General features: G+C 52.7%; 2 protein-coding genes across 15 annotated transcripts in view; both read left to right on the top strand.

The window, feature by feature from the left end:
* Positions 1-7,933, top strand: part of SSH2 (slingshot protein phosphatase 2) — a 270,234-nt gene extending 262,301 nt beyond the window's left edge. For all 11 annotated transcript variants that reach the window (XM_047756765.1, XM_047756764.1, XM_047756768.1 and 8 more), the window contains one exon: positions 980-7,933. In XM_047756765.1, the coding sequence (XP_047612721.1) occupies positions 980-3,049 (2,070 nt within the window). In that variant the 3' untranslated portion in view covers positions 3,050-7,933. The remainder of the gene's footprint in view (positions 1-979) is intronic.
* A 3,535-nt stretch (positions 7,934-11,468) lies between these two features.
* Positions 11,469-20,049, top strand: CORO6 (coronin 6). Of its 4 annotated transcripts, none has more exons than XM_047757170.1 (11): positions 11,469-11,687; positions 13,465-13,664; positions 15,088-15,210; positions 15,681-15,810; positions 15,908-16,089; positions 17,205-17,324; positions 17,766-17,870; positions 17,969-18,114; positions 18,467-18,524; positions 18,623-18,853; positions 18,940-20,049. In XM_047757170.1, the coding sequence occupies exons 2-11, from the start codon at positions 13,467-13,469 to the stop codon at positions 19,063-19,065; spliced, it is 1,419 nt and encodes a 472-aa protein (XP_047613126.1). In that variant the 5' UTR covers positions 11,469-11,687; positions 13,465-13,466; the 3' UTR covers positions 19,066-20,049. The 4 variants fall into 4 exon arrangements, with proteins under 4 accessions (XP_047613126.1, XP_047613127.1, XP_047613125.1 ...); XM_047757171.1 differs by having other exon boundaries at positions 13,404-13,664; positions 18,943-20,049; XM_047757169.1 differs by having other exon boundaries at positions 13,404-13,664.
* Position 20,050: the final 1 nt, after the last annotated feature.

The following is a 20,050-nucleotide window of genomic DNA, read 5'->3' as shown; positions in this document are numbered from 1 at the left end:
GGCCTTGTTCTAAATCAATCTGAGAAAACTGGTGGAACAATAAAATAGAGTCACACTTTCTAAGATTGCCCAGGCAAGTGGCTGCATAAGCCAAGGAAGGAACCATATGAAACTTAGGGATTGCCCGGTCAGATGCAGGGTGCCCTCATGACCTAGGATGCTGCTGCTGTGAGAAGCAGCAGGAGGACGTGGATGAAAGGTGGACAGACAGGGCAGAAGACAGCAGTGAGTCTCCAAATCAGACATCTAACACTGGGCGTATTTAAGATGGCCACTGAGGGAGTTCCCTTGGTGGCTCAGGGGTAACAAACCCAACTAGTATCCATGAGGATGCGGGTTTGATCCCTGGCCTTGTTCAGTGGGTTAAGGATCCAACATTGCCATGAGCTGTGATGTAGGTTGCAGACATGGCTTGGATGTTGCTGTGACAGTGGCATAGGCCGGCAGCTACAGATCTGAATCAACCCCTGGCCTGGGAATGTCCGTATACCACAGGTAGGGCCCTAAAAAGAGGGGAAAAAAAAAAAAAAGGTTGGCCACTGAGCCCCTCAGTGGAGCTCTTCCCCTTGAACCAGGTCAGGATCAAACTGGAAGTTGATAGGCTAGAGAGGAAGGTTTCATTTATCCCAGAATGGCCTAAATCCTGAGGGCTCATGGTCCTAGAAAATAGGGGTTATAGGAGCCTCCAGAGCATCTTACTATTTCTTCAGGATGGTACAGGACATTGGATTAGAATCCTATTTGAATAAATGTAAATTTAGTGGGCAGTAACACAATCTGTGACTGATTCTGTATCCCCACCTTTGATAAATCCAGTTTTTTCTTATATAGCAAAACAGAGTGCAATCCCAGGCACTCCATAATTTGTGTCCTCGTAACCAGAAGGTTCTCCTGGATCAGAGGATTAGTATAATCAAAAATTCTGGCATTTTCAATTAAATTAATTTGCCATAATTATCTCACTATTTTCTCTTCTTAGGCAATCTCAGAACTGGTCAGCCCAGACATCTTCATGCAGTCTCACTCAGAAAATGCAATTTCAGTCAAAGAAATCATCACTGAGATTGAATCCATTAGTCAAGGAATTGGACAGATTCAAGTGAAGGGAGACATCCTGTCCAACCCATGCCATACACCAAAGAAGCACATCGCGCACGAGCTGGCCCTTGAGAGGGCCCACACCTTGGAGGACAAACCTGGAGATCTGGAGCAGAATGAGGGTTCCTGTGCAGCCCAGCCTGAACTAGCCAAAGACTCAGGGAAGTGGGACCCAGAAGGGTGCCCAGCGGCACACGCATCCACCACAGAGCTGGAAGGAGAGGAACCAGCCGAGGGGGAACAAGAGCTCTGGGGCCCAGGGATGCCCCCTGGTGCCAAGTGGTATCCTGGGTCCGTGAGGCGAGCCACCTTGGAGTTTGAGGAGCGCTTGCGGCAGGAGCAGGAGTACCATGGGGCTGCCCCTGCAGGTACCTTGTCCACTCGTAAGAATTCCAAGAACGATTCTTCTGTGGCAGACCTAGCACCAAAAGGGAAGAGTGATGAAGCCACCCTGGAACATTCTGTTGTCCCCAAGGAACCAGAGATGAGCAAGAACAAAGGGAAATGCGGTGGGTCTGAGGCTGGCTCCCTGCACCAGCCTGAGCAACATGCCCTTGTCCCAGCACCCGAGCTGCTGGAATCTCACGCTTGGCCAGCTCCTCAGCAGGGCCCAGGGTCAATTCCCAGAGCACAGCAAGCGGGGGGAGTCCTGAAGGAGCAGAGCACAGTGGTCTCGTGCCAGAGACCCGAGATGCCAGCAGTCCCTCTTCCCCTCCCCAAGAAGATGGAAATCATCGAGTATACCCACACCGCCACATGCCCTGGACCAGCGGGGGAAACAGCCACCAGTGCAAAGAGTGGGGAGCAGGAACTGCGGGAAGTGCACACGGAGAAGTCCATCACCATCTTGTGTGCCCTGGATGAAAATCTGAACAGGACACTGAGCCCTGACCAGGCTTCTCTGCACTGCAAAGTGCTACCTCTGCCTCGTTCTTCCTCCCCCGAGTACGGCAGGCCCGCTGACCCGACCTCCACCCCGAGCAGCCCTGAAGACTGGGCCAGCAGCCCGGCAGCTGCCCTGGAAACAGCAGCGCCTTTTGTCAGTCATACAACCCACATACTGTCTGCCAGCCTGGATTGCCTGCCTCCCCAGACCGTGGTTCACCTGGAAGGCTTCACAGAACAAAGCAGCACCACAGATGAGCCCTCCGCAGAGCAAGGCAGCTGGGAAGAAAGCCAGGAGGGGCCTGCCCCCAGGCACAGTGAAGTGCCATATAAAGGCCCCCAGTTAAGTATCGAAGACCTGCATTTAATTAGCAAACTTGGTGACAATATTGGGGAGCAACAAGAAAAACTGGCCCCATCCCCCGTAGCCTGTCAACTCCCGCACAGCTCTAGTAGCAGCAGCATGAAGGGTCTCAGTCACAGCCCCAGTGTGGTGAAGGAGCGTGCTAAAGAAATCGAGTCCCGAGCCATTTCCCAGGTAGGGCTCACCAAACCTTCTCAGATGAGGCGTTCAGCTTCCCTCGCCAAGTTAGGTAACTTGGACCTCTGTAAAGACTGTTTACCAGAGAGGGAGCCCATCTGCTCTGAGTCCCCTCATCTCAAACTGCTTCAGCCCTTCATCAGAACCGACTCGGGCATGGAGGCCCAGGAGCCCCCAGAAAACCCAGATACCCCCCAGAACCAAGAGCCCACCAAGTATTTTGTAGAGCAACTGAGAACAACAGAGTGTATCGTGCAGAGCAAGCCAGTGGAGAGGCCCCTTGTGCAGTATGCCAAAGAATTTGGTTCCAGTCAGCAGTGCTTGCTCCCCAGAGCAGGGCCCGAATTGACTAGTTCTGAAGGAGGCCTTCCTTTGGTACAGACCCAGGGACTGCCGTGTGCAGGCCCAGCTCCAGGGCTGGCCGTGGCGCCCCGTCAGCAGCACGGCCGAACTCACCCCCTTAGGAGACTGAAAAGGGCAAATGATAAAAAACGGACAACCAACCCCTTCTATAACACCATGTGATTCTGAGCCTACACACGTGACTTTCTAAAAGTTTGTAAAAGGGGCAGGTGTAATACGTAAGGAACATGCACTTTATTGGTTAATTTTTATAATATTTTGGTCATTTTACTGTTTCTGGCGCATGCAGGGTTTGGTTTTTTTTTTCCTCTGTGTGTGTGTGAGAGAGAGAGAGTTTGATTTGGATGGCAAGATCATTTTATCATTTTTTTATTTTTGGAAAAATTCAAACCTCAGAAAATACTCATTTTCAAAGAACACCTTTATCAAAGGCAAATTGCTGTTTTTCAGTCAGCTGCCACCTGCTCCTCATTTTGCCCTCTGAGAAAAGGCGTGCTTGCTAGAGGAAGGAGGCAGATGGGGAGGGTGGGGTTGAAGCTGGAAATTGGAAATGCTGCCCCCGGCCTGTGTGATGAGGGTTTGATCTCCAGACCTGATGCATTGGATTTGCTGAAGGGGCCAGCCTCACCTCCGCGTGCTCTCAGCCTTGGGCCCCAGCCCCAACCCGTTGTAGTTCCCAAAGCGGGCAGGTTCTGCTTTGCTGTCGAAGAGGGTCTTCCAGAATTCCTTTCTTCTGGTCTCCAGAGGATATCCTTACAGAAAGGCATGATAATGGCTGACTTTATGAACTTACCAAGCAAATACTTTTTTTTAACCCCAAGAAAAAATTTTCATCAAATCGAAAATGACTGCAAGTCTGAGAGGTCCTCTGTAGGGAAAAGCCTAAGGGGAAGAAGTGAAATGGGGGTGTGGAAAGGCTGCCACTGCCCAGTATTTTCTGGGTGGCTGGGCTCTGCAGAAGTTGTCACATGTGCTCTGCAGCATCCTCCCAAATAAAACACAATAGGGACAAGTTTGAAAAACAGCAATTGAAAGTCAGTGTGTTCTTATAAAATGAATACATATGTAGGGTTTTAACCCTTCCATTACTTGAATAATTCTGTGGGCCTTCTGAGTTTAATGGCCATGTTTTTTTTCCAATTTATTTTCCTCCCTCATGCTGTTTCCCCCAGTGCTGCCTATTTTTTTTAATTTCATATATATTTGAATTGTTACATATGTATAACCTCCATTGAATGCAAAGTTTTCAATATTATCACTGTTAACACTTGACATAAGTTTTCTTCTTTTCCTGGAAGATTTGTCATTTCTCTAGTTTATACACAGTATTTATGTATATAATGTTGTCACTTTCTTACATTGTTTTGTTTTAAATGTTGTAGGATCTTTTTGATTTATCCATTTTTAATAAGGGGTAAAGCTGCAACTGGAAAACACACACACCACAGAAATAAAACTGAAGGGTGTTGTTAGGAATCTGTAAAGTATATTGACAGTGGTTTCAGTTGTTTAAATGGAGACTTCTAATCACTAGCTCCTGCCAAATTATGCATTAGTAACTTCCTCCTCAGAGAAACCCCTAAAGTCTCCCATTAGATCTGTTTGATTGAAGGCTGATTTCTCTTTGAGACTGAAATCCCAGAATGTTTGTCTGCCAGTAGCTGAACCAGAGCCAGGGGGTATATGTGAGCATTACAGCTGCCCAGGGCGGAAGCTGCTAATGGATTAGGCTGAAAGGCTGCAGGGAGGCCTTGGCCATGGGTGGGTGCCCTTAATGACTCCATTTAGGATGCTGTTGCTTTGCTGCTATTGTAGAGGTCCTTAACAGAGGAGCACCTGCCATAAACAAGCCTATTTCAGCTTCTTACAGAAAACCTATTTAGCCTGGAATGGGACACTCTCTGCAGCTCATCAAAACTGAAGAGGTTTGCAGATTTGCTTCCTGATGGCTTTGTTTGATGTCCGTGCTGCTGAGAGATTGACCAAGCACAGACCTGAGATTTAGGTTTTAGGTTCATCACAGCACTTAGAAAGACAGACGCACAGACTGTCAAGGTGATGTCAGAGGACATGACCCAAAGGAGAGAGAAAATGTGGACCGAGGCCACTCATAGGTGCTTGAGAGGAGCTGTGGAGCCTGTTGCCAGGTGGAGACAGTGGTTGGGTGGGACACCACTGCCAGAAGGCAGATTGGACAGAAACCTTCTGCTCTAAGTGTCTTTATGGTGCAGTCATTATATGTACCTGTGCTGCCCCTCAGTGATTTCCTTAAATGTTCGGATGTATCATCCACACAGCTTTGTGACTCCTGGATACTTAATGTGTTGTAAAGTGTTTTGCTAGGTGGCATGTTCCAGTGTGAGGAAGCTTGCAAGACTGAGTTACAAATTTCCAGGGTTCATGCATCCAAACTGCCCTGTCTTGTTGAGGCAGTTCCATCACCAGTAAGTTGGGGAACGGACAGGAGACTGTGGTGGGGGAGGGAAGAGGAAGATTTGCATGGAGGTTGAGAGAGTGGTGGGACTCTTGCTCATCCCTGGAGATCACCATTTCATCCCTCATATTAAGAAGTACATGTGGAATTGACAGTACTGCTCCCTTTTCTCCCCACCAGTTTAATGCTCACTCCCACTATATCAAATTACAACAAAGATGGGGGGAACCCTCTAATGCTGTGAAGAAAAAAACTTTTCTTTAAAGAGAGGAAATGGTCTTGCTCTGCCTTTTTTTTAGAACTATATTTTTTTATCATTTAATTTACCTGCCTAAATAAACATCCTCTCCACAAGGTCTGTAATTCAATCATGCCATGGGATTTTGCCAGCTCTCAAACTCCCACTGGTAAGTGTTCTTGTGTTGTTTACATAGCCAAGCTCTGTCCAAGGGAAGTGCATGATGGGCTATCAAGAACTTTCCAAACTTCATTCTTTCCAAACTTTGTGATAATCTTGGGTGGCCTGTTTCCCTCTTCTGTTCATGGAATGCCCAGGCCCAAAACAACAGGCCTGGTAGATTGACTGAGATGAGTAGGAAATTTTTGACCTCTTGCTCAGTGCCTCTCTTTCTTCTGAAAACCACCATAGTCTGACTCAAAATTACTCTGGAAGGGGGTGTGTGTGTGTGTGTAGAGTAACTTTGTGGTGCATGGGTTAAAAGCCCCAGGAGCAGACAGATTTTGAGCTGTAATCTGGATGGTTACCTGGTCAGTAGGAAGGAGAGAAACCCCTTTTTTGATTTTAGAAACACTTAGGAGTAGCATGTACTGGAGTAGACCTGCAGTACTCTAGTGTAGTAATACTCATCTCTCCTCATTTTGGTTGCCTTTCAGATCCTGAATGTTTGGGGTCATTCCTAACATCTCAGCCTCTTCAGGCTCTTTATCTAGCATTTTCCTGGTTCTGTACCTTTATCCCAGCTGGTATTTCCTCTTGCTTTTGGAACTACCAATGGCCCCAAGGACAGCCTGAGGATGTCAGCCCAGGCTCTGAGGTCCTCTGCTGCTGCAGGGCCTCAGACAGACAATGTTGTTAGATAGACCTGAAGCTTCTGAGACATAGCAGCTCACAGAAATCTTCTCTCTCGTTCCATTTGAGGATTTCAGTTCTGAAGTGATCTAGCCATGTTTGATAAAGATATTTTTGTGGGAGTTCTCTCTCTTTTTTTTTTTAAGAAAGCATTATGCAAAAAGGGTAACTTTCAAGGGCATTTTAAATTTTTTAAATAAAGCCATTCTTTGGCGTTTTTGAACAACTGTTTGTGGATACTTTGTTTACATTGTGAGTATTAAAGCGGGCATCATCTTGATGGCCGCTCAGGCTCCTCCTCCTCCAGGCACTCGACCCTGGCTGTCCTTTGAGTCCTCACACAGAGCAAGGCTGTTATGGTCAGCCCTCACGGGTAAATGTGGAAAACCTGGAGCTGACTTCCATCTGTGTCCTGCACTCCCATCCAACACCCTGTGTGGAAATAGTTGTCATTTCCTCAGTGATGGTGTGTCTTACAGTGATGGTTGTAATGGTGAATGGCTAGTGTCATTTTTGTTTCATTTCGTTTTGCTTTTTGATGGCAGATGAGATGAAATTTTAGCTCTTTCAGCATCAATCCAACTTAAAAGCATCTTGGGCTTTGTTCTCCCCTCCAGACTAAAAGATCAAGGCATGTATTAGGCATAAATGTATGTGCTGCCTCAACTCATCCCATGCCCATGTTAGGAAAAAGCCTGCCTGCCACCAAAGCAGGAAGCTGCACACTCCTATCCCTTCTCCAGGGTATGGGGTCCCTTGATGCCAGGGAAAGCTATTGCAAGGTGCTGCTGTACTTTTCCAGCCTGGAAGTGGAGGGTGGCTGGGCCTGGCTCCTGCTATGAAAAGAGAACCAGCCTCATTTTCTCAGTGCCCCAGAGATCTGGGACAGGATTTCTAAACTGGAATCATCCCTCATCAGCTTGAAGATGCCCCAAGGGGTATGTGACTAGTGCTGCCATCTGTGTCTTCACAGCAACACTGGTGGCAGCATCCTGTCTGCACACGGAGAGCTAATTCCCAGGGCCCAACTCCAGCTGATAACCCAGTCCGAAGGCTGGGTAACTGACCCCGAAATGTTTCCCAATCAATAAGTCCACAGGGAATTGTTCGGTTTTTGTGTTTTATTGGAATTTGGTTTGCTTGGCATAGCTTAAGGTGCCTTTTTTTTCTTTCTACTTTATTTTGTAGGACTTGTTCTAAATGTAGAAAACAAGTCCAAAGGACTCTCCCACTGACTGTTACCTTTGCCCCAGGCCACCCTAGACTTTTATGCTCACATTTTATTAAATAAAGCAGGTGCTCCCTGGAATCTCTGGGACCTTTTTGAGGCATTTGAAGCAGAATATAAAGAGTGGTCTCATCTCCTTCCTTAATCTTCCTGGTGGTTGGGATGTTCCACTTGTATCATAGATTTTTTTTATTACTGATGTGCTCCGCTGTTTTTAAATGTGAACTTGTGCGCAAATGTGCAGATTCAATGTTCTTGTTACAGATTGAATAAATTTTTATTTTGAAGATGAAATGTGTACTTGATCAAGTGCAACAAAAGAGGGGGGTGCTGAGAAGGTGGAGGGACTGGAAGAGAACACTGATGGTAAACACGAAGCAGTTCTCATTGATTGATCTCCCTCCTGTATCAGATAGCTGAGCTCTGGGCAAAAAATATAACTTTCTACCTCTCACAAAACAAAGACTGGGCGGGAAACGGGATCACTAAAGATTATTTCAGACAGTGTGCCTCCAATCAAGTGACCATGCTGGGAACTTGCGTGGTCAAAGAGGCTCTTGCCAAAGCCACCATCTGAATGTTAGGGGAATGAATAAGCAAAGGGACCAAAATTCCTCGACCATTTTGGAGGAGACTCCAAAGTGACAGCTCGGGAACGGCTACCATGACCTGTCCAAGGAGAGACTAGATTTCTTGGGTGGGCGGCCTCTCTGAACATGAGTGAGGTGGAGTTCACAAGCTTTTGGTACAAGACACTTCAGCTGAGTGAAAGGTTTCTAGAAATGGGGCATGATTTTCCACAGAAAAGCTTTCACCCTCCCCACCATTAGGAGAGAAGCATTTAGGAGTTCCTGCTCTGGCACAGTTGGTTAAAGAGCTGGCATTGCCACAGCTGCGGCTCAGATTCAGTCCCTGGCCCAGGAACTGCGGGTGCAGCCAAAAAAGAGAAAAAGAAGAGAAGCATTTGATGTCAATGATAGAAGAAGAGAGAGAGCCAAAGTGCAGTTCCCCAAAACAGGCTGGGGGGAGGTGTCTCCACTTCCACCCCTCTACAGACCCATCCTGAGATATTTAGTGATGCCATTCATCACATAGGCTACTATGTAGGGAAAAACTCAGTTTCTAAATCACTAAGTCTGCAGAGAAAACACTGCCTTGAACTAAAATCAGCCTGCTTCATTCTGAATCGTCCATGTCGGAGTTCTTGCCATGGCACAGCGGAAACAATCCGACTAGGAACCATGAGGGTGCGGGTTTGATCCCTGGCCTCACTCAGTGGTTAGGGATCTGGCGTTGCCGTGAGCTGTGGTGTAGGCTGGTGGCAACAGCTCTGATTAGACCCCTAGCCTGGGAACCTCCATGTGCCATGGGCGGCCCTAAAAAGACAAAAGAGAAAAAGAATCATCCATATCAAGTGAGACAGCACACCACTGGTCTCTGGCTGGAGTGCCAGAGGGCACGATGGTGAACGCAAAGCAAGGTCATTTCACAAAATATTCCAGGAGCTTCCAGTCAAAACAAATGACCAAACCGTGTCTAAATTGCCAGGCCACAAGCCAGATAAAGCCAGAAGATGGCTTTATGAAAGATGAAGTCTATGCCTATTGTCTATGGATTGCAGCTCTGATGGAAAACAGCAAAGAAGGAGTTCCCATTGTGGCTCAGTGGGTTAAGAACTGGACTAGTATCCATGGGGGTGCAGGTTCGATCCCTGGCCTTGATCAGTGGGTTAAAGGATCCAGCATCACTGTGAGCTGCAGTGTAGGTCTAAGATACGGCTCAGATCCCGCATTGTTGTGGCTATGGCCGGCAGCTGCAGCTCCAATTCAACTCCTAGCCCAGGAACTTCCATATGGTGCAGGTGTGCCCCCCCCAAAAAAAAGAAGAAGAAGAAGAAAACAGCAAGGAAAAGCACCCAGTAGCTTCTTCCATTGATTGGTTCTTTGCATTGATTGGTTCTTTGTGCCTAGGCTCCACCCGCCCACAGCTCTGCCAGGCCTTGGCAGCAGAAGACGGCTAAAGGGCAGGGCTGAGCCATGCAACCCTAAACAATTCCTGCTGCTGTACCTGGAGAGCAACTCCCTTCCTTCCCAGGTGATGGAACTGAAGGCACTGAAGGATTCCTGCTTCCTAGTCTTAGACCCTTCCCTCTAGAATGGAGTGCTAGGCTCTCTTTAAAGAGAAGAAAAGGACAGGGGAGAAGGAAAAAAAGCCATTTCAGGGTAGGAGACAGCATGTCAAATTCACTCTCTGCCAACAAGTGGTGCAGTGTTGGCAAGAACCTAACCCAGCCCTCTTCATTTTACAGCCCAGAGAGCTGCAAGAATAGGGTGATTGAGCAATGGCTGGAACTCCAGTTTTGCAATTAGTCCAGGCATCCTCTCCTCTGTGCTACAAAGCATAACTCCCAGTATCAGCACTGAGATAAAGCAGCACTGTCCTTCAAAGAGAGGCAGAAATGCATGGTGCTGAAAAGCTTGACCCAGACACCAGACCACTTGGGTAAGAATCTCAGCTCTACTACCTATGAGTTGAGTGATGCATTAACTATTTAACCTCTTTGTACCTCAGTTTCCTCATCTGTAAAATAGAGGTAATAATAATACCCATCTCAGAAGGCTGTTATCAGAATGGAATTAAAATGTGTAAAGCCCTCGGAGTTCCTGTCATGGCTCAGTGGTTAACGAATCCAACTGGGAACCATTAGGTTGCGGGTTCAATCCCTGGCCTTGCTCAGTGGGTTAACGATCCGGCATTGCCATGAGCTGTGGTGTAGGTCGAAGACGCTGCTCAGATCCCGCGTTGCTGTGGCTCTGGTGCAGGCCTGTGGCTGCAACTCCGATTCGCCCCCTAGCCTGGAAACCTCCTTATGCTGCGGGAATGGCCCAAGAAATGGCAAAAAGACCAAAAAATAAAAATAAAAAATTAAATTAAATGCGTAAAGCCCTTAATACAGTATCGACACAGTTAGTGTAAGCTATTGTTATTAAGGAGCAACTGTGTCACTCATGTCTTTTCGTCCTAATCATGTGCGGAATCTTTAGATAAAAGGGAGATTCCTCATCTACCCTTATGCCCCCACAATGCTTTAATTATTTCTGGAGCACCTGTAACAGTTTCTGATTCTGTCCCCCACAAGCCACTGAATGCTTGGCCTCCTCCAGAGAAACAAAAGAGCCTTGTGAGGGCCTTCGAGGTTCCCACCACCATCCCTCCTTTTAACCCCAAATGCTGGTCTTTTTCTTTCCCACCCCCACCCCCCTGTCTCTAGGCTGCTTTCTGCCCTCTTCCATGGAATACTCTCCAACAGGGTGAAATGCCTAGTACAGTGACAGCGTTTTAGGTTCTCAAGAGGTCACTATCACTAATAACAAGGATAACAGTTAACATTCACAGCCCCCTGTCGGGTACCCTCTCAGCTGCCCTGGGCCAGCTGAGACCCTCATCCAAGGGCCCCCAGAGCATGTTCAGAGACCTCTCCTCAGGGCTCTCTGGACGTGTAGTCCCACAGTCTTGGCCCGCTGGTACACGTTAAATTGGGAGTGCGACTGCAGCAAGAATGCAGCTCGAATGCACCTTATCTTGCCTAGCTGCCGGCTCTAAGGGGAACGCGCCCCCTCAGTGCCCAGGTCTGGGACTGGGATCCTGGGCCTCCCCAGCTCACCTTGCAGACGCGGAGCGAGGGGAAGGAGCGCGCACACACAAAATTACTTTTGACGCTTCTCCGACTCCAGCGGACTGGCCGCGCGGAGTCTGCGGCGCTTGACTTTCCCGCCGCTGAGGGGGCGGGGCCATTCCGACCCCGCCCCTTCCCTAGGCCCCGCCTCCGCAGGTTGATGGCAGCGGCAGCTGGGACTGCAGCGGCGCCCGGCCCCGAGAGTCGCAGGCAGCGGCCGGAGTGCGCAGCCTAACGTCCGGGCCCCAGACGCCGCGGACACCCGGAGAGGCAGTTCCGGCTCCCTGACGCCTCCCTCGGGCCACAGCGCACCCCCAATCCCCTCCGCAGAGAAGTCGCAGCGTGAGCGCCCCTCGGCCGGCTCGGGACCAGGTACCTCCCCCCTACCACCGCCGCCACCGCAGCCTGCGGAGCGGGCGGGGTGTCTGGAAGGGACAGAGGTCTGCGCGCCCTCCCCCCACACTCCCACCGCCAAATTCGGTCCCGGGCGGGGCGGACTTCTTGTCTATATTTGGCCGGACAGCGGCCTGCGCGCCCCCAGGGCACAGACACCTCGTCTCACAAGAACGTAGAGCTGGGGCAGGAGGCCGGAGGAGGGTGCGGGGAGGCCCGGCCTAAGGCCGGGGGCCACAGAAGCGGCTTGAAGGGCACAGGGATGCCCGGGGCTGGGGAGGGGTAGGAGTCTGCGGCTGGGGCATTGGAAAAGCCCGATGTGCCCCCTGAGGAAGAGCTTAGCTTGAGCCCCTAGCGGGAGAAAAGGCAACCTGCCTTCCTTACTCCACTCCTGAAAATCTGATTCTGGCCTGGTGGGGGTGGAGGTGAAGGACCCCACCCCCGGGAGAGTTTGGTTGGAGAGAGGACCCAAAGGAGAACTGGAAATGAAGAAGGGTAGGCAGAAGCCAGAACATCATGGTTAGGGCCTCCTAGACAAGGCAGTGCAGAGAGGAGTGGGAGAAGAGAGCCACCCTTACCTGTGTCCCCACAACAGCATGGGAGGAAACTCTTGAAAACAATAGCAGGAAGGACTCAGGTTAGCTGACAGGAGGAACGTCTCCTTAGCAAATTTTTAGAAAAAGGCAAAACCCCATCCGCCTGTGCCAGAGATGCTGTTTAGGATGGGGCAGGGGCCGGAGTGGGGGATGGGGGGGTGGGGCTGCAGTCCTAGCCCAACAGATGGCCTTAAGCCAAAGCCTCTGATTCTGGACAAGGTGCCTCTGGGAAATAAACCACTTCCGTGAAGTGATGCTCATCCAGGGCTGGCAGTGGGAAGGCAGCCTGGAATTGAGGCTCCTCCCCAAATCACTTTAATTTCCAGAAAGCTTTCAGGCTGGGTCAGGCTCCACCATCTCCCTGGCCTGGTTCTCTAAGATGTCAGACCCCAAATCCTAGCTCCTCGAATGAAGCAGCACTTTAGAGATGGCTAAGAACTTTTCCCTTAAACTTTATTCAACTTTAATTACCTTGAAGAAGCTCCCTGGAGTTCCTGTCATGGCTCAGTGGTTAATGAACCCAGATAGTATCCATGAGGATGCAGGTTTGATCCCTGGCCTCGATTAAGGATCTGTGGGTTAAGGATCTGGCGTTGCTGTGAGCTGTGGTGTAGGTTGCAGACTTGGCTCGGATCTGGCATTGCTGTGGCTGTGGCGTAGCCTGGGAAGCTTCATTTGCCACATGTGCAGCTCTAAAAAGACAAACAACAAAAAAGAAAAGAAAAGAAAAAGCTCCCTGGAGTTCCCGTCGTGGCTCAGTGGTTAACAAATCCGACTAGGAACCATGAGGTTGCGGGTTCGATCCCTAGCCTTGCTCAGTGGGTTAAAGATCCGGCGTTGCCGTGAGCTGTGGTGTAGGTTGCAGACGCGGCTCAGATCCTGCATTGCTGTGGCTCTGGCGTAGGCCAGTGGCTGCAGCTCCAATTGGACCCCTGGCCTGGGAACCTCCATATGCTGTGGGAGCAGCCCTAGAAAAGCCAAAAAGCCAAAAAAGAAAAAGCTCCCTGCTTCTAGGACCAGTCTATATTAAGTTATGCCTGACTCTTGGCCAGATAACCCTTCTCACTTGCCACTCCCCCACCTCTCCCTCCTCCCACAGCTCACAGGACTAAGGACCAAAGGCATTTCTGGGCACTGAGATCCTCCATCTCTGCCCCCAGCTATGAGCCGGCGCGTGGTTCGGCAGAGCAAGTTCCGCCATGTGTTTGGACAGGCAGCAAAGGCTGACCAGGCCTACGAGGACATCCGTGTGTCCAAGGTCACATGGGACAGCTCATTCTGTGCCGTCAACCCCAAATTCCTGGCCATTATTGTGGAGGCTGGGGGTGGAGGTGCCTTCATCGTCCTGCCTCTGGCCAAGGTGAGAGATGAGGGGAAGGAAGTTGAGGACACTAGCTGTGGCTCCTGGGGACTCCTTACAGCAGCCCATGCTCTCACCTAGTTCCACTCCTTAGGAGGGCATGTGGATTGACTGCTCCCTGTTCCCCAATTGCTAGGGACCAATTGGGAAGCTCCCTTATCCCTCTCAGAGCGGCAGCATCACAGTGGCCCGCACCCTCTCGAAGCCCATCCCTTCTCCATACAGCAGCCAATTCCCAGCAGAGACCAGAGGAGGGTGATGAGATCGTCGGGAAGCAGTTGGCGTCCTGGCCAGATTCTGTTCTTTTCTCTCCTAATGCCACACCCCTTCATGTTTTTGGTGTCAGGATCTTTGTACACAGCCCAGTGTGACCATTTCATTAAATCACACCCAGCACAGCACACTGAGGTCAGGGTCATGCGCTATCCAAAGAGTCCCTGCCCACCTCCCCATTCCAGTTGTCCCAATGCAGGTAGAATGAGAGCAAAGGGAAGGGAGACATAACATATAAGGCCAGAGCCCTCACTACCCCAGGGATAGGGGCCAGACAATGGCCACCACCTTTGTGGAATAGCCTCAAGCCCCTCAGCCATCTCTACCCACAGGACAGCTACTCCAAAGCATGACCTTGACTTAGATTCTGTCCCCTACACCTTGTTAGGGGAGGCCCCCACAGGTGGCAAGGTCAGGATGTGGCCTGACAATAGCCAGTGACTCACTCCAGGACAATGCAGACACCATCCAAGGACACCATCCCCAGGGCTCGAATTTCAGCTAGAGCCACCTCCTCCGCCAGTACAACTGTCATTCCAACGCCACACGGCCACCCCTCTCCCCTACTGCCCGGTCTGGGTCAGTGCCAGCCCTGCAAAGGCCTCAGAGCCCCCACAAACATACCATAAATATTAAAAATAGATGGGCCTCAGCTCAGGTTGGGAGACAGCAAGCACCAGGAATGCCTGCTGCTTGTGGTTCCAAGGTGAAGCCAGTGACAAGGGGGAGATCTGCCAAGTGTGGCTAGGAAAGGGCTGTCAAGCACCACACTGCATATTACCTCAGCTTGATCTATTCCACTAGGAGCATCCCATAGACATTTCGGCTGGGGGAACAGGCCTAAAGAAGAGCCTCCTCCAAGTAGGTGTTTTGGGAAGAGCATTAGACTGAGAGGTCAAGTCTTGGCTCTACTTGCTGTGTGTCCTTGGTTAATTTATCTTACCTCTCTGTGTCTGATTCCTTCATATTAAATGACTTCAACTTACCTTCAGTGAAGTAGAGGAAGTAGGCTGGATGGGGTTGGAGGAGCAGGTGTGGGTGTGTGCAAAGAGAAAACAGAGAATAGAGAATTGAGATGTAAATAGGTCCACTCCCCACCTGCAGAAGACACAGGAGCCTGGCTCCAAATTTCCCTTTCTGACCCCTGCAGACAGGGCGAGTGGATAAGAACTACCCACTGGTCACTGGGCACACTGCCCCTGTGCTGGACATTGACTGGTGCCCACACAATGACAACGTCATCGCCAGTGCCTCAGATGACACCACCATCATGGTAGGAGCCAGGGGGATGCTGCTGGGCTGTTGGGCGGAGGAAGCAGGGAGAGCTGCCTCACCTGTGCTGAGGAAGGTGCTAAGGAAGGTGCTGAGTCCCAGGGCCCTGCCCTGCCCAGTTCCCAGGCTATTTTTAGCTACATGCCTATCCCTTCCCAGGATGCACTGCCTAGGACTAATTATAGCCATGGCCACCTTGCGGCCTGAAGAGCAGGGGGGTGGTGCTCTGAAGTCTCCCTGTTTGGATGAGTAGGGAGGTCTCTGGAGAGCTGGCAGTGCCCCCTTCTGGCTCCATTCTTCTTCTGCTCCAGGCAGGCACCATCTCATCTCATCCTGCATTTGACCCTTACCACTCAAGAGAGCCAGTAGGGGGTAGGGTTGGAGGGGAAAGGGGTGGGGTATGTAGAGGAGGAACAGAGGGACACAGTGGGCTCCTCATCCCACCCATTCTACGCCTTTCCGTCTACCCAGGTGTGGCAGATTCCAGACTATACCCCTATGCGCAACATTACGGAGCCCATCATCACACTTGAGGGCCACTCCAAACGTGTGGGCATCCTCTCCTGGCACCCCACAGCCCGGAACGTTCTGCTCAGTGCAGGTCTGGGGGCCTAGAGAGGGGTCTCTGCCACAGATGGGGGGCAGAGGGAGTGGCAAAAGGCAGGGCCCAGGTGACAGTGCCTGGCCATTTTGGGCAGGTGGTGACAATGTGATCATCATCTGGAATGTGGGCACTGGGGAGGTGCTCCTGAGTCTAGACGACATACACCCGGACGTCATCCACAGTGTGTGCTGGAACAGCAATGGTAGCCTGCTAGCCACCACCTGCAAGGACAAGACCCTGCGCATCATCGACCCCCGCAAGGGCCAGGTGGTGGCGGTGAGTGCCTAGCCTGGCCCCTCCCCAAACCCTACCCCAGGGGACAGCTGGCAGGACTCTGTACCCGCAACCCCCTGAATCCCTGGTTCTAGTTCTCATCTCCTCCACCTCAACCCCAGACACTAGTCATCCCCAGCAGTGGCTGCAACCACAGCCCTCTGCCCTAAGTAAGCCCCCAGCCCACAATTCTCTGCCCGGCTCCTGTTCCCTCCCCTCTCCTGAATCGAAGAGGGCTGCTCCACTTGTGACTGAGGAGGGGAGAATCTGCAAACGCTACACTCCCAACAGACCTGCATGAACCTGACCTCCTGGACCCCTCTCCTCCCTACCGGCACCCAGCACCATCTTCTGGGGTCTGAGCCTGACACCGGCTCGCGGGCAGGCCTCTTTTCAACCTAGCTGACCCGCCGGGCGGGGGATTGGGAGCAGCTCTCGGGCGTTATTTGTCCCAGCTGGGTTCCCTGGGAGGGTGGCAGCGCCTAGCTCACCAGCCTCAACCTAACGCAGGGGGCGGGATGCGCAGGGCACGTGCACGTGTGCGCGCAGTGCGCGCGTCCAGCGCGGCCGGGGCGGGGCGGGGCGGCGGGCGCTCTAACCCACTAACCCCGCGAGCAGGAGCGAGCCCGGCCTCACGAGGGCGCCCGCCCGCTGCGGGCCGTCTTCACTACAGACGGGAAGCTACTGAGCACCGGCTTCAGCAGGATGAGTGAGCGGCAACTCGCGCTCTGGGACCCGGTAGGCCAGGCCGCGCCGGGAGCACGCGCTCGCTCCTTCGCTGGGTCAGCCGGGAGCGCCCTCCCGAGCAGTGGCCGCGCCCAAGAGAGCTGAAGCGGAGCAGGGTCCCGTCTGGCAAGAGCCTCGCTGCGGCCCCCAGGAAGCCCGCAGACATCCCCTGCTCTGAGGGCGCCTAAGGGCTCGGGATCTGCTGAGAGATAAGCGCGCTCTCTAGGCCTGGAGCCAGCCAGGGGCCCCCAGGAAACTGAGTATTTAGGACCCATTTTGTCTCCACCCCCGCCCACCCTCACACCCAAGTCAGCAAGTTGCTTGCTTGGCCCCGCAGGCTCCCCAGGGCATGCAGCTGGGTGACGCCTCTCCCTATCTTCCCCTCCCCCCAGGAGAGGTTTGCGGCCCACGAGGGAATGAGGCCCATGCGGGCCGTCTTCACGCGCCAGGGTCAAATCTTCACTACGGGCTTCACCCGCATGAGCCAGCGAGAGCTGGGCCTGTGGGACCCGGTAACGCAGCTGGACGCTTGGGGTGTGTGCCCCGGGGACTGGCATCACGGGAGAGGGGCCAGGCGCCCCCCACCCGCAGGGCATGCCCACCTGGACAGGGCTGGAGGCTGCTGCCCCCTTTGCAGCACCTGCCATCCCCACACCCACCCCTCTGCTCAGTTTTGCTGCGTCGCTTGAAGGAGCCCACGCTGGCGCCCCCACCTGGTGATGCCGAGTCCCTGGGGGTGGTTTGCGGTGACTGCATGCGGCGGCGGCACGGGGGTTATCGGTGGGGGAGACCCGGACTGGTGTCCAAGGAAGGGGTCTCCAACTCCATTCACCAGGGCAGTCTCAGGAACGCATGGGCTTCGGGGTGGGCAGCAAGCGTGAAGGAACTTCAGGGGATCCAAAAGTGGCCCAGAGGGCGGGACAGGGCTGGTCACGCCTCCTGTGCTCGGGCAGAACAACTTCGAGGAGCCAGTGGCACTGCAGGAGATGGACACAAGCAACGGGGTCCTACTACCCTTCTACGATCCAGACTCCAGCATCGTCTACCTGTGTGGCAAGGTGCTCGCGGCCCGGAGGGAAGAACAGGGGGCTAGATGGTGATGTGCCCCCCACCCGACCCCACCCCGCCTGCATCTCTGAACCGACGGGTTTTGCAGGGCGACAGCAGCATTCGGTACTTTGAGATTACAGAGGAACCACCTTTCGTGCATTACCTGAACACATTCAGCAGCAAGGAGCCACAGAGGGGCATGGGCTTCATGCCCAAGCGGGGACTGGATGTCAGCAAGTGCGAGATTGCAAGGTCAGCAGACTTGCCCTTCTCAATCACCTGCCTCTGTTCCCATGTTCCATCCGGGAAGATGCAGGGGCTTCCCCCAGCAATGTAATCTTTGAAAAAGAGAGGGTTTGCTGGTAGTGTCACATGGGCTTGTTTCCAGTGCCAGCCCCAGCGCTACCAAGCTTGACATTCTCTAAACTTAATTTTCTTCCTCTGTTAATGATAACCACCCCATCAGAGGTGTTTTATCAGCTGGATGTGTTTAGAATGCAAGACGTGGTAGGCACTCAGCAGGTGTTGGCCTCTAATCCCTTGGTCCCTACAAAAGTTAAGGGGGTGGGAGCCTGCACAGCTACTGAACCTCACTCCCTTATAGGTTCTACAAGTTGCATGAAAGAAAGTGTGAACCCATCATTATGACTGTGCCCCGCAAGGTGAGTGGCCGGGAGAGGGGTTGGGCAGGGCTCCAAGGCAGAAGGGAGCAGAGCTGGCCTGGCACCCTGCTCGTTCTCCTGTACCCCTACCCCCGCAGTCAGACCTGTTCCAGGACGACCTTTACCCAGATACACCGGGCCCGGAGCCGGCCCTAGAAGCGGATGAATGGCTATCTGGTCAGGACGCAGAACCCGTGCTCATCTCGTTGAGGGATGGTTACGTGCCGCCCAAGCACCGCGAGCTCCGAGTCACCAAGCGCAACATCCTGGACGTGCGCCCACCCCCCGGCCCCCGCCGCAGCCAGTCGGCCAGCGACACTCCCTTGTCGGTAAAGTCTCGCCCAGCTCCACCCAATCTACACATCCCCCCTACCACCCTCCGTCCAACACCTCCTCTTCTGTCCTCTGCGCCCAGCAGCAGCACACCCTGGGGACACTGCTGGAGGAGATAAAGGCCCTGCGCGAGCAGGTGCAGGCCCAGGAGCGGCGCATCACCGCTTTGGAGAACATGCTGTGCGAGCTGGTGGATGGCACGGACTAATGCAGCGCTTGGGGAAGCTCCGAGCCCGGAGGGCAAAGTGGCTTTTGGTCCGGAACTCCGGACCCCGCCTCTCTGGGCCCAGGCTGGGCCGGGACTGGGAAGGGAACGCCACACCTCGCGTGAGTCCTGGACAAATGAAGCGTTTCAGAGACTCTGGCGCCCGCTGGGCTGAGTGCCTTGCAGGGAACTCAGCGGCACTCAGCAGGAACTGGCCTCAGAAGGCCCAGGGTGATGGGGGCCTCGGCATTGGTGCTGCACCGCTGGCAGTGTCCCCTTTGTTCCTCGCCCAGGGCAGGGGAAGTGCTTAGTATTAGCGAAATGCTTGGGGATGTTGGGGAACTTGGGCTTGACCTCAAAGGGGTAGCATCTCTCCAGACAGCTGGGGAAAATTACAACGCTTCTCCCTCTAATCAGCTCACTTGACTCCACCACCCTGAGTGGTAAATCCAACGGGCGTTGCCCCAGTTCTATGGACATACGCAAATGCTGGCTGTAGAGCAGGACCCATGGGCTACATCCAGCAGTCTATGACAAAGGGCTCTCTTCCTTCTTTCCACCTGCAGGGGAGAGGGCGGCTTCCTCGAGGCACTCCCACAGGAGAACCAACCAGAAAACTGGCGTGAGGAAGCAGGTTCACACCTCCTACACACACACACACACACACACACACACACACACGCATGCACGCATGCAAGCACGCACACACACTGCCCCCAGCCCTCTGTTGTGGCCTTGACTTCAGGAGGAAAACAAAAAGTACTGAATGAAACATTTTACCAAGTGCTCAGTTTGTGCCTCCTGCCTCCAGTCCCCCAGTCTCTGTAAATGCCACTCCAGACTCCTGGAGATCCTGACAAATGTAACCCTCGGCTCAGGACCCACCAGACACCCACTTACCTCAGGGCCCTCCCCACAGTGAGGTTCAGAAGGAACCCGAAACCCTCAGGTGGGCGTTCTTCCCCAGTAAAGGCAGGTAGGAAAAGCC

This window comes from Phacochoerus africanus, chromosome 14 (genome assembly GCF_016906955.1).
Source record: "Phacochoerus africanus isolate WHEZ1 chromosome 14, ROS_Pafr_v1, whole genome shotgun sequence".
NCBI classification, from domain to species: Eukaryota; Metazoa; Chordata; class Mammalia; order Artiodactyla; family Suidae; genus Phacochoerus; species Phacochoerus africanus.
This window is presented reverse-complemented; position numbering and strand designations above follow the sequence as displayed.